General features: G+C 45.7%; 2 protein-coding genes across 5 annotated transcripts in view; one reads left to right on the top strand and one right to left on the bottom strand.

The window, feature by feature from the left end:
- ATP2C2 (ATPase secretory pathway Ca2+ transporting 2) overlaps positions 1-25,093 on the top strand; it is a 25,610-nt gene extending 517 nt beyond the window's left edge. The window contains exons 2-27 of one of the 2 annotated variants that reach the window (XM_008638688.2): positions 4,958-5,068; positions 5,715-5,831; positions 7,530-7,619; positions 7,750-7,785; positions 7,878-7,939; positions 9,132-9,240; positions 9,317-9,466; positions 9,831-9,899; positions 10,234-10,309; positions 10,549-10,615; positions 11,832-11,956; positions 14,098-14,195; positions 14,908-15,009; positions 15,829-15,918; positions 17,306-17,407; positions 17,963-18,119; positions 19,732-19,902; positions 20,230-20,327; positions 20,415-20,465; positions 21,032-21,198; positions 21,854-21,922; positions 22,005-22,121; positions 22,740-22,887; positions 23,469-23,564; positions 23,864-24,005; positions 24,622-25,093. In XM_008638688.2, the coding sequence (XP_008636910.1) occupies positions 4,958-5,068; positions 5,715-5,831; positions 7,530-7,619; positions 7,750-7,785; positions 7,878-7,939; positions 9,132-9,240; positions 9,317-9,466; positions 9,831-9,899; positions 10,234-10,309; positions 10,549-10,615; positions 11,832-11,956; positions 14,098-14,195; positions 14,908-15,009; positions 15,829-15,918; positions 17,306-17,407; positions 17,963-18,119; positions 19,732-19,902; positions 20,230-20,327; positions 20,415-20,465; positions 21,032-21,198; positions 21,854-21,922; positions 22,005-22,121; positions 22,740-22,887; positions 23,469-23,564; positions 23,864-24,005; positions 24,622-24,734 (2,733 nt within the window). In that variant the 3' untranslated portion in view covers positions 24,735-25,093. The remainder of the gene's footprint in view (positions 1-4,957; positions 5,069-5,714; positions 5,832-7,529; positions 7,620-7,749; positions 7,786-7,877; positions 7,940-9,131; positions 9,241-9,316; positions 9,467-9,830; positions 9,900-10,233; positions 10,310-10,548; positions 10,616-11,831; positions 11,957-14,097; positions 14,196-14,907; positions 15,010-15,828; positions 15,919-17,305; positions 17,408-17,962; positions 18,120-19,731; positions 19,903-20,229; positions 20,328-20,414; positions 20,466-21,031; positions 21,199-21,853; positions 21,923-22,004; positions 22,122-22,739; positions 22,888-23,468; positions 23,565-23,863; positions 24,006-24,621) is intronic. The other variant, XM_017740997.1, reaches the window with a different exon arrangement.
- Positions 25,022-27,293, bottom strand: part of TLDC1 (TBC/LysM-associated domain containing 1) — a 12,477-nt gene continuing 10,205 nt past the window's right edge. For all 3 annotated transcript variants that reach the window (XM_017740999.1, XM_008638687.2, XM_017740998.1), the window contains exon 8: positions 25,022-27,293. This exon is cut by the window's right edge and continues 855 nt beyond it. The gene's annotated coding sequence lies outside the window, so the exon portion shown is untranslated.

The following is a 27,293-nucleotide window of genomic DNA, read 5'->3' as shown; positions in this document are numbered from 1 at the left end:
GGGAGGAGGGGGATGAGGTGGATGGTGTTTGCCAGGGGCCGGGAGTGATGGGGAGCCTTGTTTCTATGCAATGATCCAAGGGCACGGAGCTGAGGCCTCAGTCCTGCCCAGAAACTTTGTTCCCTGCTCTGAGGAGCTTCCCAGCTAAGGAAGCACATGGGAGAGCCCTGGAGTGCGGCCGTGGGAGCTCTCTGGAGAGTGGGCACAACAGGGGAAATGGAAAGCAGGGTTCCCCCTGTCCCCAGGGGACCCCTGCCACCAGTGCTGGTCACTGGCAGAGGGGCTGTGCCCCTCGGGCTGTGCTCTGAGCTGTTGCTGCAGTCAGGGCTGGTAACCAGCGGCCAAGGAGGGTTTGGGCTCAGACCTGCAGAGTCCACCTGGAAATACTGCTTTCCTCTCCTGAAAAGTGCTGCACTGACGTCCCCTCCCTGCTTGCACTGCCTGTCCTCGGTGCAGATGGACCAAAGGGTGGCCAGTGGTGCTTTGGATGACATGTTTGTTGTTCTCCTTGGGTTTTCGCCACAAAATCTTCTGGTCTGGGATTCTCTGGTTATTTGCTCAGCACAAGGTTTCCATGGCTCAAGCCCCATTTTTTCTGCCACATGGCAGATTGGTTGGGTGCTCTGCCACGTGAACCTCATTTGTCTAATTCCTCTAGCACATGGGGTTAGCCCTTACTCCCATCCCAACGAGCTCCATCCACACACTTGAAGAGATTCATGTGCTTTTCCTGACTGACTGAGGCCTTTCCCAGATATTATTTCAGATAATCCCCTTTCTGAGTCTTGTCTGTCTGGTGTGGGGCAGGTCAGTGTCACAGGGAGAAGAAAATAAGACACTGAACTCTTCCCCTGTGCACTGCATCGGGTGATGCTGCTCTGCACTGCTCACACAGAACTCAAAATCCCAGGAAAAGAAGATCTTGATGAGGTTGCAGAAGGTCTCTGTAACCTGGCTTGGTGGGAAGCTGAGATTTCTGATTGCACGTAGGCAGGAGGCCACGGGCAATTATTCTGGCTTGTTCTTAGGCTGCACCATTTATGCTGCGCCAAAATAAATAGTGACAGGTATTTACTTCCAAATCTAAACCCCTCTTGAATTTTAGCTCAGGTCTATGCAGAGAGTGGTCTGTGTGTAACAGGAGAGTGAGGTGAGGAGAGCTTTGGCACAGGGTAGGAAGCAGATAGCAGTGTACAATGAAAATGGGAACTTGGCAAATCAAGAACTTATTCTCAGGGTATGGTTTAGGCTGGTAAATGACTCATCTTCCCCCTACTTGATGGCATTTTGCTTCTTTGCTTGAAAACAGTTGCAGAGCACTTTCAACCTTGTAGATCTTAAATATTTTGGTCAAAGCGTTGTGCTCGGTCTTAAAGGTGTGAGGGTGTGAGTCCAGGCGATCTGATGGGACTGCAGGCAGGATAAATGCCCAAACTGGGCTGTGAAGGAAAGCCCCAGTGCTGTTACCCCAGTGGGGTGATGGCCAGTTCACCTGTGGCCGTGGTGTTACCTGGAGATGGCAGGACAGTCACCTGGCACATCAAAGCCCATGCCCAGCCTGTGTCCAGACTCTGCTGGGCATGGTTTAACTCCTTTGCTGCAGTGCCCCATCCAGAACCAGGGGGATTTTTGTGGGGCTGATTTATAGTTTACGGGAATTGTGTGTTTCCTGCAGAAATCTGAAGAACAACTAGAGATTTTTCTTCTGAGCATCCCAGAGTGTGTGCACATGCACAGTCACACATCCTTGTGTGTACATGCACAGTCACACATCCTTGTGTGTGTGACGGGGGGAGAAAAGCCTGGGCACTGCTTCTTTGCATCCCCCTTTCCCTCTGACCATGGTCACCCCCAGCAGGCACAGTCCAGGGCAGGATTCTTGAGGTGGGTGCTTCAAATCAGCCTTACTGGAATACCTCTGGCCTTTTGAACAATCAAGGGGGCTATTTTGGAGTTTCTATCTGCAAGCAGGGGGACCAGAGCTTTGTTTCATGTAAAAAATATTGGAATTCTGTGATAGATGTGCAACAGGGGAGTGAGAAGCTGTGTGGGAGGTGCTGAAACCAGTGTGGTGGGTGGGAAAGGAGCTTGGATAGGGAAGCCCAGCAAGGCAGCCCCTCACCTGGAGGGCTGGGGGTTGCTCGAGGCTGGATTCTGGATTCTGCCTGCACCCCTGGAACATGGGTCTTTTCCTTCCATGTCCACCCGAAAAAAGAAATGTAAAAGTCTCTTTGGAGAGAATGGTTTGATTTATTTATTGTATTTTTGGCAGGGATAAAGTTTAATGTTTGGAAGGGCTTCATGTAGACTAAATAACCCAGCCCACTCTGGATTGCAGTCCATTATCTGGTCCAAAGTAACCTAAGACAGGGAAAAGGATATGCAAAGCCTCAGCAGAGGCAGAGGTGGGGGAAAATCCCGAGAACTGGTATTTTGGGCTGTTTGCCAGAGTACACAAAAAGGGCTGTGTGCTCTGCAGAAAGCCCCATGCTCCCTTTCTTCCACATGGGCTGCTCAGCAGGACAACTGAAGGATTGTTTTAGGATGAAGGATGCTCAGGTACCTCCAAGGAGGCTCCCAGCCACACCAGCTGCTCTTTACAGCCTCCAGTATCTCCTGATCTTGCAAAGCAATAGATAAACTGATAATTACCCTTTTGTGACTCCTTCCTGCCCTGCTGCATGGAGTCTGTGCTCTTGTGCCGAAAGGATAAAGGTTATAAATGTAAATGGATATTGTGGATAACCCACATCTGCTTTGCAAGGTAAACACAAAAGCCAGTAATGCTCAAGGAGAGGTTTGTTTATGAGGAGATTGGCACAGGACACTGCCTGGTGCCCAACATCCCTGGGGTAGGGTGGGATTGGGGTCACAGGGGCTCTGCACTGGCAGCACATCCAGGGCAGGAGGGAGATGGGGCCCCACTGATGCATTTCCAACCTGTGCATTGCAGGGGTTGTTCTGCAAAACAGAACTGGTGGGAAAGCTGTGCCACGTTCATGAGGGGAAATCCCTGACAGGCGTAGGCTCAGCAGCGCAACTCATCCCAATAAAGCTGTTCCTGCCACAGGCCCTGGCTGGCAGGAGCAGGGAGCTGCCAGCATTTCCAGAGAAACCACAGATGGCTCAGGCACATCCCAGGCCTTTGTCATTTATTTCCTCCACACCTTTGTGAAGGTAAATATTGCTGATAGAGCTGGGCCCTGCTTCCCCTGGTGTCCTTGGGGACTTCAGGCATGTTATCCTCGTGTCCAGGTCCCTTCCTTCCCTCCAGCTGCTTTCATTAAAATTTAAACTGCTCCAGGGCAGAGCTGTACCTTGATACCTGTGTGTGCCAGCTGCAGCACAGAGGAGCCTGGAGAGGCCACATTAATCAGGATGGGAATGAATGCAGGGATGTGTCTATCCCTGTGTTTTCTTCCCACCAAACCCTTCCATCTCCATAAGTGGCTCTTGGGATTTCAGTGTCTGGATGTCAACAAAGTAACAGGGAACTGATGCATTTGTACAACCAGGGCACACAAACAGGGACATAAATCATGAGTTTTAAATGTGGAAGGGGTGTTTTTGTCCCTTCTAGAAAGGTCTGTTAAGGAGATGTGGAAATAAGGGTGATGTCCGGTGCTAGGATGGCTCAAAAAGGGGAGCAGCACTGCAGCTTCTTCAAGCAAAATGTGGTCACCGGCTTGGGGGAAACGTGGGAGCAGGAAATCCATGGAGATCTTGGGCAAATTGCTGGGGGATTGGAAAGGCAGGTTGTTCCTGGGACAAAATGGCTCTGAATGAGCCCTGCCCAGAGCAAGGGCTCCCAGACTCCTGGGCTTTCCCACTGGGAGCAGGGGGGTGTTGGCAGCTGAGCTGTGGGTCAGGAAATGGCCATAAAAGAGGGCTGCCACAGATGGATATGGCTAAAGCCTGTTCCAGGAGCAGGGCTTAGAGATGCTCCGAGCTCTCCAGAAGCCCCAAGACTGAAACCAGCTCCATGAGAGAACAGCCAAGGACGTTTTCGCGTTTATGATTTCCTGCATTTATCTCAGGCTTTAAATTGCAAGGCACTGGATGTTCCTAGAAAGCTCCTGAATATTCATGGCAGGGCCAATTCCCCAATTACCAGTGCAGGAGGGTGAGCCAGACCTGAGTGCATCCCACAGCAAACATTCCAGGGTGCTGGGAGTGGGGAGCTGGAGCCAAATTCCTGCCGCGCTCTCTGGGGGTTCCTTAACGAACACAAACTCCTGTGCTTTATGAATGAAGGGAAAAGGGAATGGAACTCCTGTCCCTTGGGAGGGGTGAGATTTCTCCCTCTCTGTACTCAGCCTGCACTAGTGGTCACAGCCTGGGCCTGGCAGAGATTTTGGGAATACTGCTGCTCTGGGAAGTGCATTTTAGAGAAGAAAATGAAGGAAATTGAAAGGCAGAGGTTGGGATGCTGAGGGCTGGGGCTGCCTGGATGGGGCAGGAAGGCTTTATCCTGCTTGGAGGCAGCTGCAGAGTCAGTGGTGGAGCAAAGCAGCCCTGGAGGTGGGAGAGGAGATTTTGCTTCTCCTTCTGGCTCACATTTCTAGCTCACGTTTTCAGCTCGTTTATTATGTTTTTAATAAGGGGAAAGTGTTTTCCTTGCTCTGAGCATCGAGTCTGGGCTGTGAGACACTGGCATGGGACACCTCAAACAGCACAGCCTGAACCTCTCCTGATCAGCACCGTGAGCTCCTCTTTTTTGGCTCCCCAGCTCCTCACGACCTCTCTCCCCCTACGAGAACAGCCGGGCTTTGAGGCTGGGGTCAGGATTGCTTAGAGCTGGTATTAAAGCGCTGAGATTTGGGAAGTGGTGTAGTGACTGGCACGCAGCTGGCAAGGGGAGGGAAGGGAATGGGATTAAGGGAAGAAGCCGGGAGGTGCTGAAAAGCTTTAATTAACTGTGCTCTCGCCTAACGATTGCCTCGCCTTGTTTACCCAGCCCCGTGAGGAGTGCGAGCTGAAGGTAATCGAGCAGGAGAAGGAGGTGGCGGTCCTGCCCCCGAAGGACGCCTGTAAATGCCACAAGGAGGACTTGGCAAGAGCTCTAAACGTAAGGGTTTGTGCAGGTCTTTGGGAATGTGGGATCTGCCTGTGGGAAGGGCCCGAGCAGCAAAATCAGTCTGTAATTGACTTGCAAACTCCTGGAGTGCCCAATCCCGCTGCCTTTTTGTGGGATGAATCCTCTCCTTTCTGGGCTTGAGGGTCCCCACCATCAGGGAAAGCTTTAGTGCTTGGCTGTATTTTAATTTCTGACCTCGCTATTTTTTAAATCCAGGCAGAATAGATTTTATCCCTTCTCATTTTGTTCTCCCTTGAATTTTGTCAGGGTGTGTTTATTTTTATTTTCTCTTTAAATACACAGTGCAACCAGAAATTAGTTCTTTCCTTTACTATTTTAGATTTCTAATTTGTCATCCATGATATGATTTCTCCCTTTTGGAAATATACATTTTTTAAAATTAACTTGTGTTCGCTCTATGGCTTTCTGTGGTGGTTGATGGTAAAATTTTATAGTTTAACAAAAATACATATTTTAACAGAAAAACAACGGGCAGATTTATTTTTTCACGGGAGACTGAGCCATGAAGTTCTTGCCCAGTCTGCTAATAGGGGTTTAATATAAATTTGCCTTAATAAGTTTTCTGTAACTGTAATATGTAATGTTTGGGTTGGGTTTGGGGTTTTTTTCCCTCTAGGTTGACTTACAAACTGGACTCTCTGAGTTTTCCGTGCTCCAGCGCCGGTCAAAACACGGCTGGAATGAATTTTCAGTAGAGAACACAGAGCCAATATGGAAGAAATATCTGGACCAGGTAAGGATTTTCTGCACAGATCCTCATTTCTTGGCAGAAACAAAACCTGGCTGGGTTGCTCTGAGCGTGTGTCTGCATTGAAATATTCAGGATTTGTAATTCCAGAGACTGAGCCTTGGAACAGGCTGTGCCCTGGACACAGGAACTGCTCCTTCTCCTGGGAAAACCATTGTGAGGTTCCTTTGCAGCTCACTGAGGGTGCAGATAACATCTTCAAACAGAAATGAACCTGTTTGTCTCCACACAGCCCACAAATCAAATGCTGTAGATCAGGGGCCTGGTTGCTGAGTATTTCTTCCCTTTAAGGCAAGTGGTAAAATCGTGAAAGGTTTGAGGAGAGCCGGTGGTAGCAGGAAGATGCTCTGATTTTGGCTATCCCTCCAGAAAAGGGGCAGCTGTGGAGCTCAGGGGAGTTTTGGGGTCTCTATCAGTGATACAGCAGTGGCAGATACGTTCATACATGGTGCCATGTGCTGTTGACATCCACAATTTCACACCAGCTGCCCCCAGAAAGCCAGGCAGAAAGTGATATTTGCTGTCTTCCCTTTCCCCAGATGAGTTACCCTTGGGTTTTGCTTTTATTAACTATTTCTCATCAGTATTTAATGCATCTTTCAGCTCTCTTTGAGGGCTTTTAACCGGACAAGAAGGGCCTTTTGTTTGTTTTTATTTTTCATTTCCAACCTGTGATTTGACTGGTTTTCCTCCTGCTTAGTCGAATCACGAGGATCTGAGTTGCTTTGAAAGTCTTCATTTTTATTTCATGGTTTATCCCTTTTTCAACATAATTGATATTCTTTAGCTTTTGGTAATCATCACTAAGTCTCTCCAAGGATTCTTTTATTCCTGATAAAAAGTGAGATGGTGTTTTTTCTGCTCAGCCTTCAGAACCAGTTTCTCCTACAGGGACACCAGAGGGATTCTTCGGTGCATCTCTGATGCTCCTGCAACCTTTTGGTGCCTCTGGTCTTGCACCATTCACACCCTGCACTTGAGCATCATCCCTCAGCAGCCCCTTGCTGTGGCTTTTCCAGCTGCTGCTTTTGCAAACATCCCCCTTTGCCTCGGTTTTCTAAAGAGGAATGGAGGGACTTTCACCTTTGGCTCCAGCAAGGAATAAATTTAAATCCTGGCTTGCCTGCTGAGCATCACCACACATCTGTTGCACAAAGCAGGCAGATTTATCTTTATCTATTTAATTCCTTTCCATCAATTCCCACATCAGCTAAACAGAGCTGTAATTTTCTCAGGTAGGAAAAGGGGCCTTAAAGTCTCTGTTTAAAAGTGAAACAAGTGAGCACCTGACTCCCACAGCCCTCAGCCCAGTGAAGACTTGAGCAGATTAATTAAAGAAAAAATGAAAAAGAGGAAGAAAGAGGATTTCTGGTTTCAGATTCTAAGATGACAATAAAGTTTTTGTTTGTACTTACTGTGCATCAAGAAGCTTTTGGAATCAGCTCTGTGCTGTGTGTCTGCAAAGGCAGGCAAAAAGGGGGAAAGGGAGGGAATCCATGTGTTTTGGGGTGAGCCTGGTCCTGCTGGTCCCACACCCATCACCTGTGGAGCAGGAACTGCAGAAGCCTGACCACGATGCAAGGAGGGTCCCTGCAGCCAAACCTGACAGGGACCCTTCCTGATGGGGTCTGCAGCCAGCTCGGCTTCAGCACCTCTCATTCCATATTTTTCTTGTGTTCTCAGTTCAAAAACCCCCTCATCCTCCTGCTGCTGGCCTCAGCTTTGGTGAGTGTCATCACCAAGGAGTACGAGGATGCCGCGAGCATCACCATGGTAGGTGTCACCTGTCCCATACCCCCACGGTGGGTGTCCCTTGTCCCCCATATCCCCATGGTGGTGTCCCCTGTCCTGCATCCCACCCCGTCTCTCTGTGCCCACACCTGTAACCCCTCTCTGCCCACAGGCTGTGCTCATCGTGGTCACTGTGGCCTTCATCCAGGTGGGTTTTCCAGAGCTCAGCCCCGTGGCCATGGCTGTCAGCAAAGAGACCTCTCCTGTAACTTGGCTTTCTTTTCCCTCCTTGTTTAAAAGGAATATCGCTCGGAAAAATCCCTGGAAGAACTCAACAAGCTGGTGCCCCCCGAGTGCAACTGGTGAGACCTCCCTGCAGCAGGGGCTTAGCAGGGAGTGGGGCTAAGAGGGCAGGACCAACGGGAAAAGAAAATTATTTCAGGCTGTTGTGCACGTAGTGAGAACCTGGTCTCTGGAGGGGTGGCACCGTGAGTGGGTGCAGCTACAGGTCACAGGGAAGGGGGATGAAATAATCAGTAATGATCCGAAATTATTAGAAGGTTTTTTTGTAATTATTAGGAAAAAAATTAGAAAAACTCGAAATAAGAAGTAGGCACCCAGTGGAATTAAGTAAATGCTGAGAGACAGGAGGCTCCCAGAAAAGCTCCACATCCCTGCAGCATATCCTGCATGCCACTGTCTCCCCAGGCAGGAAAAACCTCACCCATGTATATTTTTTTTTGCTTTAGGGTAGTTTTTCCCCCCGAGAAATGGGCACAAAGCAGCACCTGAGTGCAGGTGGGCTGGGGCTCCTGTCCTACCTGCTGCTGTACCCACGTGTCGGGCACGGGCACAGCCAGGTCACAGCCCACAGAGCAGCTTTAGGGTGCACCAAACACTGCTTTCCATGGCTTTGATGTTTGTTATCAGTGCTCAAAATTACAGGAAACATTTTGCCTATTTATGTCTTTGCAAATCAGTTTTGTCACAGCCAACAGAAATAAGTTGTGAGGCTCAGGGAAGCCTTGCCCTGCCAAAGAGGTGTGGGGTTTTCCACTGGTCCAAAGTTCACCCTGGAGCTTACAAACCCCACTGTTGGCACTTTATTTATTTATGATATGACACCAGAAGCATCCAGCTGCCTGGAAGGCTCCACTCTGAATGCAATAGTGGAATGCCAGGGGTAATTCTAGCTTTAAAAAGCCTCTTTTTAGGTTCAAGAATCTGCAACTCATTATTTAAGGCATGAAAGCATGACTCCTTGTTGCTCCTCTCTACTGTATAAATAATCTTTAAGTCACTTATGAAATATAAATCATCCATAACCTGCCCATCTGTTTGCAAATTAAATTCTGTTTACAAATTAAAACTGAGCCCAAACTGAACATAATCCTCTGCTCATTGCTATGAAGATTTTTCTGTTCTTATTTACATTGGAAGCTCTTTGGGGCAAGGCTCCTTGCTTTCTTGCCAGCCACGTTCCCGAGCCTGCAGAATGAATAAAAACCTCACAGCCTGGTTCCCTTTCTTCTTTTTTCCATTTGCCTCGTGCAGCCTAAGGGAAGGAAAACTGCAGCACCTTCTAGCACGAGAGCTGGTGCCTGGAGATATCATCTACCTGTCTGTGGGTGACAGGGTTCCTGCAGACCTCAGGCTCATAGAGGTAAATACAGCTGTAAACGAGCCTGGCTGGGAAATTCCTTGTCTTAACAGTGCCAGAAATGCGTCTTTTTAATTAGGTTACAGATCTGCTGGTGGATGAATCCAGTTTTACTGGAGAAGCTGAGCCTTGCAACAAGACTGACAGTGTGCTGCTGGAAGCTGGGGACATAACCACGCTGAGCAATGTGGTTTTCATGGGGACCCTGGTGCGGTACGGGAAGGGAAAAGTGAGTCCTGACATCAGTGGTCTTTTCCTGGGCACTGGTTGCAGATTCTTTCAGTGTGAGCATGGAATGACAGGAAAAGGGGGAATGACAGAGGGCAGGTTTGATGGGATACTAGGAAGGAATCCTTCCCTGTGAGGATACTGAGGCCCTGGCACAGGGTGCCCAGAGAAGCTGTGGCTGCCCCTGGATCCCTGGCAGTGTCCAAGGCCAGGTTGGACGGGGCTTGGAGCAGCCTGGGACAGTGGAAGGTGTCCCTGCCCATGGCAGGGGTGGGACTGGATGGGATTTAAGATCCCTTCCCACCCAAACCAGTCTGGGATTCTCTATATTTTCTCACCTTCATCTCTCTTTTTCCTTTTTCCAGGGTGTGGTTATTGGCACAGGTGAAAATTCCCAGTTTGGTGAGGTGTTCAAGATGATGCAGGCTGAGGAGGTAACACAGCCCATGTCTGGGGAAATGCTGGATGTCCTGGATAAAAGTTTGTGAGCAGGAGCAGTCCCAAGAGTTCAATGCTCTGGGTTCAGTTCTGCTTCTGCCACAAGATGCCCGTGTGACTGAGGGACACCAAAGTGTCTGACAGAGAAGGTCAGGACAGGCTGTGCCCAACAGACCCTGTTGAGGGGCTGAGGGTGGGAAAAGCACAAGGCAACTGCAGGGACCATGTATTGATAACCAGGGCTGTGTGGGTCACTTGTTCTGGGCTGGCCATCATCTTCTCATCACACACAACAACCAAAGAAAACCCAGTAACCTCTAATTTTTCCAGACTCCCAAGACACCTCTGCAGAAGAGCATGGACAGGCTGGGGAAGCAGCTCACGCTGTTCTCCTTTGGGATAATTGGTGAGTGGGATGCAATGCTCACGCTGGCGTGGTTGGCTGTGGAATCCCTCCGTGCTCCAGGGCTGCTTTTCTAAAAGCACTTGTGGGTGTGGGTCACCTGGACCTTGGGGCTTCGAGCAGAGACACCACTGAACGAGAGACCTGGGTGCCTCATTGCATTTTTAGTTCTGCAACAACAGCTAAAACAGGCCAGAGGTTTTTGAAGTACTTGTTTTAACCAGCTCATTTCCCCCCTCCAGGTTTGATAATGCTCATTGGCTGGTTGCAAGGGAAGCGTCTCCTCAGCATGTTCACCATTGGAGTCAGGTGAGGACTGGACTTTTTCTCTTTGATTTCTAATGAAATGTCCCAAGGAACTTCCCGTTCGAAACAAAGGACATTTCACAAAGGAGAGCTTGAGCAAATACATAAAAATTTCATAAATACATAATTCTCTTGCACTGCTGAAATTAATGTGAGGTTTAAACAGAGTGGAGGAGAACAACACCAAGCTTGAGGGTTTATTTAATTTTGTAAACTGGTATCTGGAAAATCTTCCTTAGCATCTCCACCTCATCCTGCTGTGAATGCCCTTTCCTATCTGTGCTATGAATTTAGTGGGAGTGCACCAACAACAAATATTACTCTTTGCTGTTCCTACTGGATTTACATCTAAAGAAAGGAATGCACATCTCACACAGCATAAAAAAGCATGCACAGCTTCTTAATCAAACATAATAAAAAATGTGTTTCCAGTAGTGCCCATAAAACCTGTTACCTTGGTGTTGTCATGGCTCTAAAATCAATTCTTTAAAAAAAAAAAAAGTGTTCTATGGAAACAAAAAAAAAATCCCAGCTGGGGAGACAGCAGAGAAGCCAAACCGGTTCAGAGCCACCTTCCTGTCTCCCAGGGGGATGTGGTGGCAAAGAAAAGTGTTTAATCCTGAGTTTGGGGGGGCAGTTTATGGTTTTGCAAGCCGTCCGTGATTCCATTTTGCACATATCTGGAAGCATTCAGAGTTCCCCAAGGAATATCTAATATCAAATATACAGACTGTGGCTGGATTTTTCCAGCATATCAGGTGTTGCAGGTTTTGGTGTTGCTCTGATTGATGGTGGAGACATCTGGGGAGCTGGTTCTGTCCCCCCACAGTGGGGTAAGAGAGGAGGTGAGGGGCTGCATGTGGCCAGGAGCCAGTGGCTAACGTGTGAGCCCTGGTGCCAGGGAATATTCAACTCCCATCCTCAGAAAGTTAAATAAATGAAATTAAATCCAGCCTCTAAATCCCTGCTTAGCCAGAAATTAATGCTCTTTGGCAATGTAAAGAAGAAAAATAACTGCTCTGTCACAACCATCCAGAAAAAGGTCGAAGGGCTGGGTAAATGTCCTGCTTTTGTATTTGCAGTGTGCCAGCAGCCCCAGTGATTATCCCATTGAGCCCCTTAGGAAAACTCAGCCCTGGGAATGTCCCTTTGGCACCTTTGGGTCCGTGCTTGTGGTTTGGGCCCTGTGTTGAGGCTGTTGTGTCTCTGCTGTCCCCAGCCTGGCCGTGGCTGCCATCCCCGAGGGCCTTCCCATCGTGGTCACTGTCACCCTGGTGCTGGGAGTGCTGCGCATGGCCAAGAAAAAGGTGATTGTGAAGAAGCTGCCCATTGTAGAGACCTTAGGTAAGGCTGCAAAGGGGCCACACGGCTTGGTCACCTGCCAGGCTCCAAAATCTGAGCTCCAAAGTCTGGGCTGGCCTTGAGAGCTTTGGTCTGATCCAGAGAAATAAATTTGGAACAGTCTTACCGGGACAGAGCAACCCACTCAGAATTAAATATATATTTTACCCTGTATTTCTCACCCTTTTCCCTTATTTTGTGGTATGAACACAGGCACGTGCTTGGAATGGTCCAGCCCAGGGGGAGCAGAGCCCCTCTGCAGACACGTATTGGGTTAAAATCTTTGTTTCTCTTTCCTCTCCGTGCTCTGGGATCCTCCTGCAGATCTGTCCTGCCCACTTCTTCAGCGTCTGGCTAAAAAACCTCCCAGCCCCTCAAGTCAAGCTTGGCAACATAAATAAAGCCATTTATCCTTCTGCAGGCTGGGTGGTGGCCAACTCCCTGACACCCAAAAAGTCACGGAGAGAGGGACAGAGAGGATGGAGAAGGCATCCAACACATCCTCACAGCTGCAGGGCAGAACGAACTGGGATGGAATTGTTCTTCCACCTCCCCTTATCTTCAATTTGTCCCTTACTCCCAGGTGGCTGCACTGCAGGCTTTGCTGCTCTGACCTGGGTCAGGGTAGCAGGGATATGAAGGAGGAGACACAGTGCCTACTTAGCACCACTCATTAAATGCACAATAAATACCAAGCCAGGTCCATGCAGTTCCCAAAATCTGCTGCATGGCCAGATCCTGCAGCTAAAACCTGTCCTTTTGGGAAACACTGCTATTGTTTGAGCTGCCTATGTTTGTTCTGCAGTTAAGGAATCTTATCACCCTGATTTTATTGTGTCTGCCCTGACCCAGGACATCTGAAACAGCTTTTCCCTCGTGAGGGAATTCGTTCTGGGAGGGCTGCGCCCACAGAGGCAGAACTGCAGGTGCAGAGAAGGCACAGCCAAAACTGTCTGTTAAACTTCTGAAGAGGAGAAAAACAATCCTTCTTCTTTAATTATCAGTAACTAGAAACGGGGTGTTGGAGATCACAGCTTTGCTCTCTGCTAATCCTTCCAAACTGTGCTTCATTTAATTACAGCCCAATCCGCTTTATTTTCTCTCCAGGTCTTTACCTAGAAGTCATCATGCTTGTGGGGGTCTGTGCCTGAGCACTGTGATCACCTCCAGAGCCAGGAAGATACTCAGACTCAGAAGGAAGCTGGAGCCTTATTCTTGTTTCATATTAAAGTAATTTCCCCCCTTCTTGGGAGTGGAAACTATCTGGAATGCGGTGGCTCAGCTAATTCACCCTTTTGCAGCACTTTGTAAATGGACTCTGGAAAAATGTGCCTTACTGGATCAGGGTTGGCACAAAGCAGAGCAAAGGGGCAGTTTCTGCTCTTAGGTGTTGATCTTGGAGTATTTTTTGTAGCAGTCTTTAACCCACCTCCTCTCCCAGTCCCTTGGTGAGGCAGGGAAGGGCTGCTGTTCTGATTTAGAGAAGCAAGGCTTAACTGGCAGAGTGGGAATTGGGGCTGTCTTTTTGGAATAGAGCAGCTGTTCTGTGATATTGCAGCCCAGAAACACTGACCAAGACACTGTGACCTCTTTGGATGGCTCCTACCACATCTCACACCCGAATTATGCTCCCGATGCCCCAATGTGCACTCAAATCCTTTCCTTCCTTCTTAGGCAGCTCATCCATTTCTTGATCTTTTCTCCCTTTCACCGGTGCAGTTTAAACCACATCAGTGAAACTTTTCTCCCTCTTCTCACTCTCACTGCTGGGCTGCATTATTGATCAGTTCTGATTAAAACCATTCCTGCCTCAGTGTCGCTGTTGGGGCAGTCACGACACACACGGACAGTGCCTCTTTCAAGGGCCAAAAAGCCATTTATTAAACAAAGCAGCCTCTTTTATGCACTTCTTGTATGTTACCATTCATGTTACAGATTCACTGGCTGCTAAACTACTACAACAGACTCTTTGGCTATTACTGACTACAACATACCATTGGCTACCTATAGCATAAGCATTCAGAAAAATAACAGGTGCAGATATGTGGCTGTTTTCTCCTTCTGTTTAACTTGCCTGAGCCATGATTTTATAAAGGCAACAAGGCCTTCATTTTATAAGGTTTTACTTCAATGCCACACCCCAGGTTGCTGCAATGTCATCTGCTCAGATAAGACGGGCACTCTGACTGCCAACGAGATGACAGTGACCCGGCTCGTGACCTCGGACGGCTGCCAGGCAGAGGTATGGATGAGGCAGGAATCCAGGCTTTCCTGAGGGAATTCAGCAGCACTGAATTTGCCTTTGGTTCAGTCGGACCCAAATGAGGAAGGCTGGCCAGCCCCAAACCAAGCAGTTTCCTGCACATTCCCTTCAAGTGAAGAGATTTTTGCAGCCCTGGGGCAGGCAGAGGTGAGGCTGAGGGTACAAAAACCACTCAGGTACCACAGAAATGTCCATTGGCATCACCTGTAATTATTGTAAGTGCTGAAACCTGCCACTGACCCTTGCTGGTCCACCTGGCTGTAGGAATATTTATTATAGGAGCAGCTTCATTCTCTGCTTGGTTCATTCGTCTCTGTGCAAAGTGAGGGGAAAATGCAAAATGTGCGGCAGAGGAGAGACAGGGCAGTCATGAGGAGGGCAGGGCTTGAACAAACCCCTTGCACTGCTGCCAAAGGGCTGCAGCTCTCCCCTGAGCTGCAGGGGACTTGTGGAATCACGGCAAACAAATTCCCTATAAGACAAATTGACTCCTCTTGTCCCTATAAAGCCATTTTAGTGTGATATTGTCACTGTCTGCAGCCTTTTCTTTAAGCATTGCTTTCAGACAGAAAGAAGAATCCCTGCACTCCTTAAAAATGAGAATTTTCTTGAGTGCAGCCCCCTGCACACATCTGCAGTCCACTCCTGACTGGTACAGAGGAAATTTCCCATCTTTCTCTCCCTCTCTCAGGTCAGCGGGGTGGGCTACAATGGAGAAGGAAATGTTTATCTTCTGCCATCCAAGGAGATTCTTAAAGAATTTTCCAACATCTCCATTGGGAAACTCGTGGAGGTAAGTGTAAATTATGAACCAGCATATCCTAGTTACAGTCACTTTTCAGATGCACAAATGACTTTGGATAATTAGTGTGAAGAAAACCCACTTTTGTAATTCTAAAACGGACTGTCTTGCTAAAACATTTTCATGGAAAGACTGAGTGTGATGTAATTCCTGAAGCTTATGGGTGAAAGGCAGTGATCATAAGACATGCAGAGAGAGACCAGAGCCATCAGCTTCAGGAGGCAATGATATTCTGGATAAAAATACAGTTCTGGCAGAGGAGAGACCAATACATTTTACCACAGTCAGGTTTTAACGTGCACAGATTGTAGACATTAGCCAGCTACACAGTCAATTTATAAATGTATTGTGATGTCCTCTGGGTTTGTGTCAGCTTTACATAAAATTTTTAACATTCAGCTGGAGGCTGGAGTGAGTGTTTGGGTGGTGAAATGATTTGTGCTGGAATCTCAAATGGAGATTAGGTCCCATTTTATTCCTACTGCACATTAGAAACAACAGTAGGAGAGACTGAGCTTTCATTTTCATGATATATCAAGCTCATTAGATGTATCTCATGTTTTCTTGATGTTAATTTATCCAAAGCATAATATTTTACCAGAATATTGGTGCATCTTATAGATTAAGTGGCTTTAGAAAACACAAGAACTGATCTCAAGAGATGCTGCCGTGGGGAAATCTTTTCTCAAAACTTTTGGAATGTGGTTCCTTTCATTCCCCAATCTTTCATCATTTCATTTAAAGAGATGAAAAAGCTGTGACTTCAGTAATGAAAAAAAATATACCATGTAAAGCTGTCCCTTTCTCTAGGCTGGCTGTGTAGTCAATAACGCCGTTATCAGGAAAAACTGTGTGATAGGACAACCCACAGAAGGAGCTCTCATTGCCCTGGCAATGAAGGTAAGGTCCTTAGAGTGTAAAATTTTCCTGAAATTATAATAAATAAATAAATAACAGCTGGATTTGTTAGGTCTGGCAGCAGAGTAAGACTGCTTTAAGTTCCCCAGACTGGTTTAATCTTTCCTTGTCTCCTCTGCCCAAGGTCATAGATGTTGCCTCTCCCAGTCAGCCTTTAGTCATGGACTCTTTCCTTGAGCTTCTGTGCTGACAGCAATCCTCTTTTGGCTTAGTTAATCCTGCAGTTAGGCTGGGCTATGCATTTCTTTTGGGCTCAGACTGGACAGCTCATTTTATATTTCCTGCACGTGCCAGTTAAGAGCCCAGGAGGAAAGCAAGAGTTAAAAATGAGCAGGAACAGGCCAGGCCAGATTGCATGGCAGAGGGTCACCCTCATTTTGGGTCATCTGCTAGATTTCACTTTTTTCCTAGTAATGATTATGTAAAACAAGATGGTTTTATGAATATTGCATTCACACTGCCAGGCAGAGCTGTAAAACACCTCAAGGTATCACCTCAGCAGTGTCACCCAGCCTGAAGCCTCACCCTCGGGTGGGCTGTAGAACACAGGAGGTCCCTGATGAAATGATGCACCTCCAAACATCTGGTCTTACCTCCTGCTTTTAAAGCTTGTAACTAACTCTAGCACTGCAATCATGATTTTTTTAATTTCTTTTTTCAAGCAATGGCATTCCATTTCCCTAAATGCTGAATTAAAACCTTCCTCCTGCTCTGGCATTCAGTAGCTGAGCAATAGCAGAATATGAGGGAGGTTGTCTTTCTTATGTTTATTTTTAAATTTTTGTTTTGGTGGGAGCTGGGGAAGAAGGTGATCAGAAGTAGCTTCCAGTCTCTCCCACTTCACCTGCAATAATCACACATGCTGCTGGAGCAAGAGTGTATTGATTTGGACTGAAAGGTTTTGTTGTGAATTGCTTTTTGAGCGTAATTCATCAGGAAATAATTCAAAACCACATCCACAACTGACCATTCAGCTATTTGCTATTTCCTTTCTTCTTTCAAGTAGAGTTGCTGGACAATAACCCAGAAAAGAAACCCAGAAATCTGCTCATCCCATTGCTTTGCCATAGGTTTAGGGAATGGACGTGTTCCTCTCACCAAAAGGCACGTCAGGTCCTTAATTCCTGCAAAATTTAACAGAGGTCAAGCTTCAAACTCCAGTTTAATTTATCCCATAGCAGGCACCTAAAGCAAAAGATTTTGGGTTTGAGATATGAATTTTTCTCTGCTCGTGTTTTCTCTTGAGCTCTGTGGGATCTGACAGCCTGGAAGGACACGGCCAACAGTCAATCCTTGTGATATGGAAAATATATCCAAGCTTTGGCAACGTCCAGCCTTACAGTGCTCTTTTTGTTTTACCTTGCTTCAGATGGAATTAGCTGACATAAAGGACATTTATGTAAGAAAGAAGGAAATTCCATTCAGCTCCGAGCAGAAGTGGATGGCTGTGAAATGCACACTGAAAAATCAGGTAAAGCAAACAGAGGCAGGGGCTGGTTTCATGTTTCTAATTGTGCACCTCAACAATGGGCATGAAATGGTATCTCTTCAGCAAATAATGTTTGCAGGAGTTAACTATGTCGGGAGAAAACGGAACAAACCTCAACATTCCCGGCTTGGGTGGAATTTTAGCTTGTAAAACTGTTTGAATGGGAGGAGGGAATACTTTCCATACCGTGGTTTGAGCAGGAAAACAAAAGCTTTTCAGAGAGAACTGACAGGGAGAGAGGGATTCAGTGTTTGGACATTCATCCCTTACTGGGTTAGGGAGCTCATTTTGGCTGATACTGTGCTCTGGTTTAAAAACTCACCAACCTTTTCATTACCATGCTGTCTGTGAGGGCTGAACATGAAAAATGAGCAGAGCAAAAATATCCCATCCTATCCATAATACATGGATGCTCCTGGGCATCTCTCGAAACAGGTAAAAGAGGAAACAGAATCTTCTCCACCTACAATTACAGACTTATTCATTTAAACTGTGCTCCTTTTTTTGGATAAAGTGTATTCTTTCCTTGCTTTAAAGGATCAGGAAGATATTTACTTCATGAAAGGAGCCTTTGAAGAAGTTATCCAGTACTGCTCTCTGTACAACAGCGGTGGCATCTCGTTGGCACTCACGCCCCAGCAGAAAGCCCTCTACCAGCAGGAGGAAAAGCGACTGGGCTCCTCAGGACTTCGAGGTGAGTCCTTACTGTCCGTGTCCCTTAAGCTTACAGGTTATCTGGCCTAAAACTTTCCTGCTCTGTCATGGTTAGGATGGTCAGAGGCTCAGTGATCATAGAATCCCAGAATTGCTTGGGTTGAAGGGACATTAAAGCTCATCTCATCCCACCCCTGCCATGGGCAGGGACACCTTCCACTATCCCAGGTTGCTCCAAGCCCCATCCAGCCTGGTCTTGGACACTTCCAGGGATCCAGGGGCAGCCACAGCTGCTCTGGGCACCCTGTGCCAGGGTCTCAGCACCCTCACAGGGAACAACTTCTTCCTAATCTCCAATCTAAATCTCCCCTCTTTCAGTTTAAAGCCATCAGTTCTTAGCATCACTTTTGTGATCTCTTCCCAACACTTGTCACAGTGCCAAGAGCCGTATCTTAGGTCTGCTGGCTGATCTTTTTTTTTTCTTTGCTGGGTTTAAATTAGTGAGTTTGAAAGGTATTGAAAATAAGCACTGGAAATGTGAATGTTTCTCTTCCATGGAGTGCTGTGATTGTCTGGGATACGGTCTGGGTGATGCACTGGAGAGCTTTGTGCTGGGCCCGATCTAAGCACTGCTCTGCCAAGTTTTGCTTTTGGAGAAGAGAACAACAAAAGCCTGTTTGAGAGGAGTTCCAAATGTGGATTTGGGTGTTGAGATTCCTGTTTGAAGCTTGGTTCAATCCTTTGTTAGGCCCAAATCTGTCGACCTGATCCCAACTGCCTGTCATGCACAGCCCACAGGAGATTTACACACTTGTCACCTCCTTCATCACCAGAAACATCCCCTCAGAAACGTCTCAGGTGTTCCCACAGTAACACGGGCACCATTCCCAGGTGGTAAGGAGGTGACAACAAGTCTTGGCAGCCGGATCTGGGGGATGGGGCAGTTAATGTACATATTCTCCCACCCCGTGCTTTGTGGTTAGGAACTCCTGTGCAGCGCTTGATTTACAATATCCAAATGATCTGCCCTCGTGGCAATGGCAAATCACTGCTCTGAAGGGAAGTGATTAACTCAGGCAGCTGCTGCAGTTTATGATTCCACCATCAAAGCAACACTGACATGAACCCCTGGCAAAATATCCCGGAGTGATTTAAGAATGATTGAAGGATAATGAGCAGTGCTCCAAGAACAGAGACAAAATGTTCAGAGCTGGATGTTTACATGATAGGAGCTTCACTGGTTGAACTGAATTTACATTTCACATTTTTAGGTTTTAAAAAAAGTGTAAGTTTTTGTTTTTTTTGTTGTTTAACTTAGTAGTTTAGTAGTGTCTGGTTTAACATAGCACTGCCCAGATTTAATCCATCTGCATTTAGGGAAGACGTGCTAGACAGCTTAAAATTAGAAAGAAAGAAATCCTAAGAGAAACACGTCAAACAGAAATGCTCTCATTCAGAGAAACTATTATTTAAGTGGACTGGATTTTTGTGTCTGTACCAGATCTGATTTTAATGAATAAAGATCTGTTTTTAATGACTTTTTCTGCTGGAAAACAGGCAATTTAATATCTTCTCTAAATATTCCTTTTAAAGCATGGAAATACATAATTAACAATTTACTCTTGTCTTCTTTTTTTCTCCTCTATTACTAGTACTTGCTTTGGCTTCAGGTCCAGAACTTGGCAAGCTAACATTTTTAGGTCTGGTTGGAATAATTGATCCCCCAAGGGCTGGAGTGAGAGAAGCTGTTCAGGTCCTGTTTGAGTCTGGTGTGTCAGTAAAGATGGTCACTGGAGACGCCCTGGAAACGGCTGTGGCTATAGGTACCAAACTGTGCTGCTTTCCTGGGGCTCTGTGGTGTGTCTGTCACATCAGCCAAATGTTATATCCCTTAATAATCAACTTTCTCATCGTTTTTGTGTGTGCAGTAGAGGCTTTAAAGGTCACTGAGTTTTTGCTTTTCCATTGAAATATTAAATGCAGTATAGAGCAGCTATGAACTCTGGGCCAAATTCCAGTAAATTGATTCCGCTATTTTAGCACCAGAAATGGCAAAAGCTCAGTGTAAGACTCTTAAAAGACACAGGTGGCATTGCTGGGATTATAGAACCCACTCATATTTAGAGTGTGAGTATCTCTTTTCTTTGCAGGACAGAATATTGGTCTCTGCAATGGGAAGCTGAAAGCCATGTCTGGGGAAGAGCTGGACCAGCTGGCAGAGGCAGAGCTCTCCTCCACTGTCCAAAATGTAATGGCTTTGGTTACATAAAGAAGGCCTGTTTCCAATAGCTCCCATCTAATATGAGATTATATTTTGTCCTTTTTTTGTTTTCAGGTTTCCATTTTCTTCAGAACAAGTCCAAAGCACAAACTAAAAATAATAAAGGTACTAAGAGCCTCTAAAATTCCTTGTGTGCCTCACAAAAACAAGGGGGAGGGAGCCTCAGCTCTCTACATGACCTGGTCTTCCCCAGCAGGATCAGCTCAAACTAAAGGACTGTAAAACCTCAGCTAGAGCACTGGCACTATTTCTCTGAAGGTATTAGCTGTGGAATTGGACTTGGTGATCCTTGTGGGTCCTTTCCAACTCAGGATATTCCATGATTCTTTGATTTTATGATTTCTCTTGCAAGCCTGGCCTGGGCATTTGAAAAACACTAGTGAGGTATTAGCAAGTATAACATCAGGAGAATGATTTCTGAGGGTTTTACTCCCCTCTCCTAACTTCTGCTGGAGTTGTGAGATTGCCTACACTCCTGAAAAAACAATCTCCTAATTCTTGCTCTGAGTTTTGTCCTTGGTGTGGTCCGAGTTTGTTTTACCCTCAGAGCCAAACAGCACTTCTGATCTTTCAATATGAAAAGAGCAAAGCAAATAGTACAGACTCTGAAATTGCCAACAGGACTTGTTTGTCTTCTGGCTTGAGAGCCTCTGACCTCTCCCCTCCCACAGGCCTTGCAGAGGGCTGGTGCTGTGGTGTCAATGACAGGAGACGGTGTCAACGACGCCGTGGCCCTGAAATCCGCGGATATCGGGATCGCGATGGGACAAGCGGGGACAGACGTCAGCAAAGAGGCTGCCAACATGATCCTCGTGGACGATGACTTCTCAAAAGTGATGTAGGTTTAGTGACTTTCTTGCTCTTCAGCTACTTTCTGGCTGTCCCCTGCAGCAAGCCTGTTGCGTGAGGAGCCCTGGGAATGAGGCAGGATGCAGGACATGGAAGTGGAGAGCCCCAGTGTGGCTCTGACTCGTTTTTAGTTGCATACATGGCAGTGACTTTCCTTCCAAGTGGTGCTGACCAAGCCACCTCTAACCTGAAAGCCCTGGCTCCTCATTGCTGCAGCTAACTGGGGATCTGAGAGTACCTGGAAGTCTGGGTAGATCAGAGATTTTTTTAGTCAAAAGCTGGACTTGATGATCCTTCATGATTCTACCTCGTACTCTGCCACATCCAGGAAGCTCAGAGGAAAAACATAATTTGCAATGCTCTGTTGGCTCACAATAACAGAGAGAGTGGGCAGGGTATGTACAGTGAGTCTATAAATAGGTCCAGGCCTGCTCTATGAACCAAAACCTGGCCCAGGTTTTCAGATCTACTCGTTGATAAAGGAATTGTGAGAAGCTGCATTGACGGCTTCCTCCTGAGCTGGGCTCTGAATTTCTACTGAAATAAGGGCTACAAAAGACAAATTGTGTTTTGAGTGTCAGAGGGAGCTCAACGTAAAACAGTGTGAGTGCTCTTTACTTAATTAATTCCCCTCTCCCTTCCAGGAATGCAATAGAAGAGGGAAAGGGAATATTTTACAACATAAAAAATTTTGTCCGGTTCCAGTTGAGCACGTAAGTTCCTGTTTGCTTCAGCTCCTGTGAAAGCACCTTTGGGGTGAGGCCCTGCAGAATAATGTTCTTCTGTGCTTTGCAGGAGTATTTCAGCTTTGAGCCTAATTACCCTGTCAACAGTGCTCAACCTACCAAATCCACTCAATGCCATGCAGATCTTATGGATCAACATCATCATGGATGGGCCGCCAGCACAGAGGTATGGAAGAGTTAAATGAGCAAAATAATCTTGGCTTTTGCATGTGTGAATTTGGCTCATAAAATGTTGTGATTCCTCATCAATCATCATCAGTGGTTGGATAAGTTGCACTTTTGTTCCCTTCTGGTCTTTCAGAAAGCACTTCGCATTTACTTGGGGTTTTCTGTATTTTCCTGCTTTATGGTGGAATCACTTAACTATTCCATTTTTTAACCAGGAATGGCCTGTTATCCTGAGAGCATCACCTGCTGGTAGAATGGGCAGGGAATCGTGGGTATATGCCCCAAAATCACAAGACTTAGGAACCTCATGCAAGTGCTAATTACAATAACAGCTAAATATAATTACTGCTTCCACATTATGCACGTCTCACAGTTAGCTCTCACTCTCAGGTGGGATACTAGTATGATGATCTAATGTTATTTTAGCAGCTCAATATGCAGAAAAGGCCTTTGGCATCAGTGTCATGGACAGATTTGGGCCTTGTGTCACCTTGCTTGAATATTCATGCCGTGTTCCAAGGAATTGCATCCTCCAGCTCCATCCTGGTTTCTCAGGATGTCCATTTGGGGACACCCTGCATTCATTAACACATCCCTCTGCTTCTCTTGGAGGCAGCTTGGGGGTTGAACCTGTTGATAGGGACACCATCAAGCAGCCCCCCCGGTGCATCACGGACACCATACTCAGCAAATCGCTGATCCTGAAAATCTTCATGTCAGCAATCATCATCATCAGTGGAACCCTCTTTGTCTTCTGGAAGGAGGTGAGGGAGATCTGCACTCAGATCTTGTTTCCATCAGGGTGGATGGAGCACAACAGTTTCTGGAGGACATGAGAAGGATTTCTGGAATCCATCCCGTTGGGAAGGATCAGTGTGGGCAGAGGGCTGAGAAAGCAGGGTCAGCTCCTAGCTCTGCTCCTGCCTCCCTCTGTTACCTCTAATTTGGAGCTTACAGTCTAGAATGGGAAACCTATTACTTGATGTGTCATCAATACTTTAAGGGACTTTCCCCTCTAGCTTTCCATTTTCCCAGCAGAAAATGCCAAGTACAATGGATTGCTGTTGGTAAATTATTACTTTAAGTTTCAGTAATTTAGTTTAGAACGTTCTTTACCCAAAGTCCACATCAGTTTAAGAATTTAAAATAGGGTTGATAAGATCATCAACTCTAAAATGAGCAGAGAGAAATGAATGCTACCTATAACAGCTAGAACTAGATTTACTCCTTTGTTTTACTACCCTTTGATTTGACTGGGCTCATTAAAGGGAACATTTAATTCTTCTATTGAATTGGCGTATTTTTGTAAGGTTAAACTAATCTCTGAATTTTTGTGTGCTTCCAGATTCCAAAAGGGGGCATAACTCCTCGAACCACAACTATGACTTTCACCTGTTTTGTGTTTTTTGACCTCTTCAATGCCCTGACATGTCGCTCTCAGGTGAGATTGCTCTGTCAGCAGTAATTTCTTGTCTCAAATCACAAACATAAACATTAGAATACCAGCATTTTGCCTAGTAAGGAGTTTTATAATTTAAAGCAGTATGATTTTTATCAACTTTTTATATAGATAAAATTATCCTTTACAGTTCAAGGGCAACTACACTTTCAATTATACAGCTCTAAGTTAGTGTTTATGTAACTTAAAAAGTAATGGAGTTGAAATGTAAAGTATCAGGGTGACATTTAGCTCCAACAGAGATTGGGAAAAGTTAAAAATTTTTTTTTTCCCTGCTCTAGACAAAGTTGATATTTGAAATCGGCTTTTTCCGAAACCGCATGTTCTTGTATTCCGTGCTTGGGTCCTTTTTGGGACAGCTGGCTGTTATCTACATCCCTCCACTACAGAAGATCTTCCAGACAGAGAATTTAGGAGTTTTAGGTAAGTTGCAAAATCAATAATGGTTTGTTTGTTTGTTTTTTCCTTAAAGTGACTTTAGAAAGCAGATGCCATTGCTCTGTTAGTTCCCAACACATCACTGGTAGGGGAAACTAATCAACAGCTCCTATACCTGGGTATTTACAGAGCTGTGCCCAAATAGTAGCAGTATTTAATATTATCCCAGCTTAGATTCTGAATTCTGATTTACTGCACATAAATGCAAGTAAATGCAGACATGCCAAGACTTTCCAGGAGCTCTGTATGATGATATTTCCCAGATCATTATGCTGACACCCCCTTTGGAAAGAGCAGGGTTTCCCAGCTGAAATGCACCACAGAGTTTAATTTGAATCAGCAAATTCCACCCCAGCACACCGTGTTATGTCTACATTAGGCTGTTGTCACAAGCAGGGGGCAGGGATCCCAAAGGATTCCTGTTTCCACCCTCCAAGGGGACTATCCCAGCTGTGGGTGTTACTTGTCTGTTGTAGTGGTGTCCCTAATTCTCAACTGGGAAGGGCAGCCAGGGGTTCATCAGCACAATTCCCAGCTGCAGAAAAGCCCTGGGCTGGGATTTTTGCCCAGCTGAGCTCACCTGCACTCTCTCCTCTCCCAGACCTGCTGTTCCTCACTGGCCTGGCTTCCTCAGTGTTCATCGTGTCCGAGCTCGTCAAACTCTGTGAACAGCGCTGCTGCCACCCAAAGCACACAAAGGGATGTCACAACTGACTCAGATTCTCTAAAGTACACTTGGAGCAGAGCTGTGATGCTGGATAATCCAAATCCATGGCTTTGTGATGCCACACATCCTTCCTGAAGGTACTCAAGTGCATCTGTACCAACAGCCCTCACACGAGAGACTCTTCTGCCCACTCCAGGTGAGTTGTTTGCAGAAACCTCCAGAGTGGCTCCTGTTTTACACCAAGAACAGGTATATTTTTATAGCACCAATCTGTATGTCCAGAAGGCTGTGCTAGTCCCAGACAAAAGAAGTTTCACACCTGTACAGAAACATCTATTGTGCCTGAAATTTTATTTATTTAAATCAAAATCGTTTTTATTAATAAAATCTACATTTTAAAATGTTACTGACAAGCATCTGAGTGAGACTCATGATTTAGACATGTCCTTTTATGTTGAATTAGAGGAGTGGAAAAGACCTGCCTTCAGGCATTTCTTTTCCTTCAACTTACAGCGTTTGTGGATTCCCAGGTATCCAGCCTTGATTCAGCAAGACTTTCAAGGAAACTGTGGGGAGCTGTCAAACAGAGCAGGCAGCTGAAGTGCCAACCCTCAGCTGTCAGTTTTTGTACCTGTGTGACTGACAGGAGAAAAAGGGAAGGCTGATCAGACCCAGTGCACAGCAGTGGATGGATTTAATGGGAAAGGGACTCGCTTTCACAAGAGCCTGAGCATAAAGATGAGTCAGGAACAGAGCAGGGATGTTGAGCTTTGCAGCTGGGTCAAGAATTGCACAAAAGAGACTGAGCTGTTCAGATCACAGCAAAGCCCACTGCTGACAAAAGCCTTCTGGACATTTTTAGGTGTATGAGCATGAAGCCCAGATTTCTTAATCTTCAGGTTAAAAGAAAAATTGAGTCTATCCCAAGCCCATCTTTTACATTTAAAGAGCAATTTTGAGTAATCCCATCTGCTGCTTGCATCAGTGGGTGTCCTAGTAAATAATGCCTTGCTGAGACATTTGCTGAAGTACCATAGTGTCAGTTTTCTTCTTGCCCCAGCTTAACACCTTCAAACTGAAGAGTCTCAGACACAAACTTGTCAAAAATCTACAATTTCAGAGGTCAGAATGCTATGCTGATAGTCACAAGATGATGTTTAAACAGGATTACATTTTGAAATCATAGACTAGAAAGAAACAGCTATACTGATACTCATTAAAAATCAAAACCTGGCCACTGAAATATTTTTGGTGGAGAGTAGCTTTGTACAATTCACTTTTTTTTTTTAACCCTTGCAGATACTTTCAGTTCTCAAAAGCAAGCTTCTACCTTGTCATGGAAGGAAAGTAAAGTCTAGCTATTTATTTTATGGTTGACTGCAGAAATTCAACTGTCTCATCCTGTATGCCATCCACTTGGGAGTATTTAAATAGGCTTAGTCACTGTTAAGTGAAAAAGACCTCTGAGACTCAGAGTGGGAGTTTGAGAATGTTCAAACAAAAGCTGCTATCACCACACCCACAGACAGCATCATGTACTTACTTGCTACTCCTTACATTGCACAATTTAACATTATTAATATATATAGAGAAGAAAACTATACAAAAGTATCAGTGCAATCGTTCTGATGGTATATTTTTTTTACAAATTTGGGAGACTATCTGGTTTCTCTAAGCAAATACAGGATAAAAAGGACACTATGCCAGGCCCCTCACAGCACTCTCTGTGCTGGAACAAACAGTATAGAAATGCCCCAAGCATTAGTTCAGGTACTCCACAAAACACACAGCTGAGTCCTAGGATGCCTGGCTGGAGTGATTTCTTCATGCTCTCCTTTCAAGGCTAAATTCATGGTGTTTAATATAATTTTTAGAAACGAGATCTACATTAAGGCACAAGTGCAGATTGTTCAGAATATTCAAATCCGGCTCCCTCACAACAGGTGGGGGGAAAAAATCACATACAAGAAAACACCAAGGGAAAGAACATGAAGGAAGGCCACATTATCAGGAATTGTAGAATTCTATTGTTACAACAGTTTTGCTGTAAGCTGCAAAGAAGACAAACTCATGCCAGGACAAAGGGGGTTTGACACAGTCCTTTTCCTCAGGAGGAGAAACACTGACAACCAGAGACACCAATAACCAAACTTTTTGCTGAGTTAGAAATTACAGCCCCTGGTAGAAATCAGGGTTATTTTTGACAAGTTAATTACACATAGAATTAGCAAGGTCAAACTAATAATTACTGAGAGATGGGAACTAATTCAAGTAGAAAAAGTCCTGAGTGTAAGAGACCTGACAAAACTGGTGCTGACTGGTGAACAGCCACAAAACAGAGCACAAACCCCAACAACTGCATTTCACATTCTGGGGATATTTTTCTATAATAGAGTAATGATTAATTATGTGGAAATAAAGTGTACAGCAATCTTCTTTAAACATTTTACACACATAACCCTGATTTTTATTTCTTTCACAAGGTATCCACAGATCCTATTCTCAATTAAATGTGGCTGCTTCTTACTCAACCTTTTTAAAAGCCTGATCTTTCATTCCAGTCTCATGAGGCTACTAAAGAATGTACCTTCTCTAGAGAATTCCTG

Source organism: Corvus brachyrhynchos, unplaced genomic scaffold, assembly GCF_000691975.1.
Source record: "Corvus brachyrhynchos isolate BGI_N302 unplaced genomic scaffold, ASM69197v1 scaffold26, whole genome shotgun sequence".
NCBI classification, from domain to species: domain Eukaryota; kingdom Metazoa; phylum Chordata; class Aves; order Passeriformes; family Corvidae; genus Corvus; species Corvus brachyrhynchos.
Note: the sequence above shows the minus strand (reverse complement) of the source record. Positions and strands in the feature narration are given on the sequence as shown.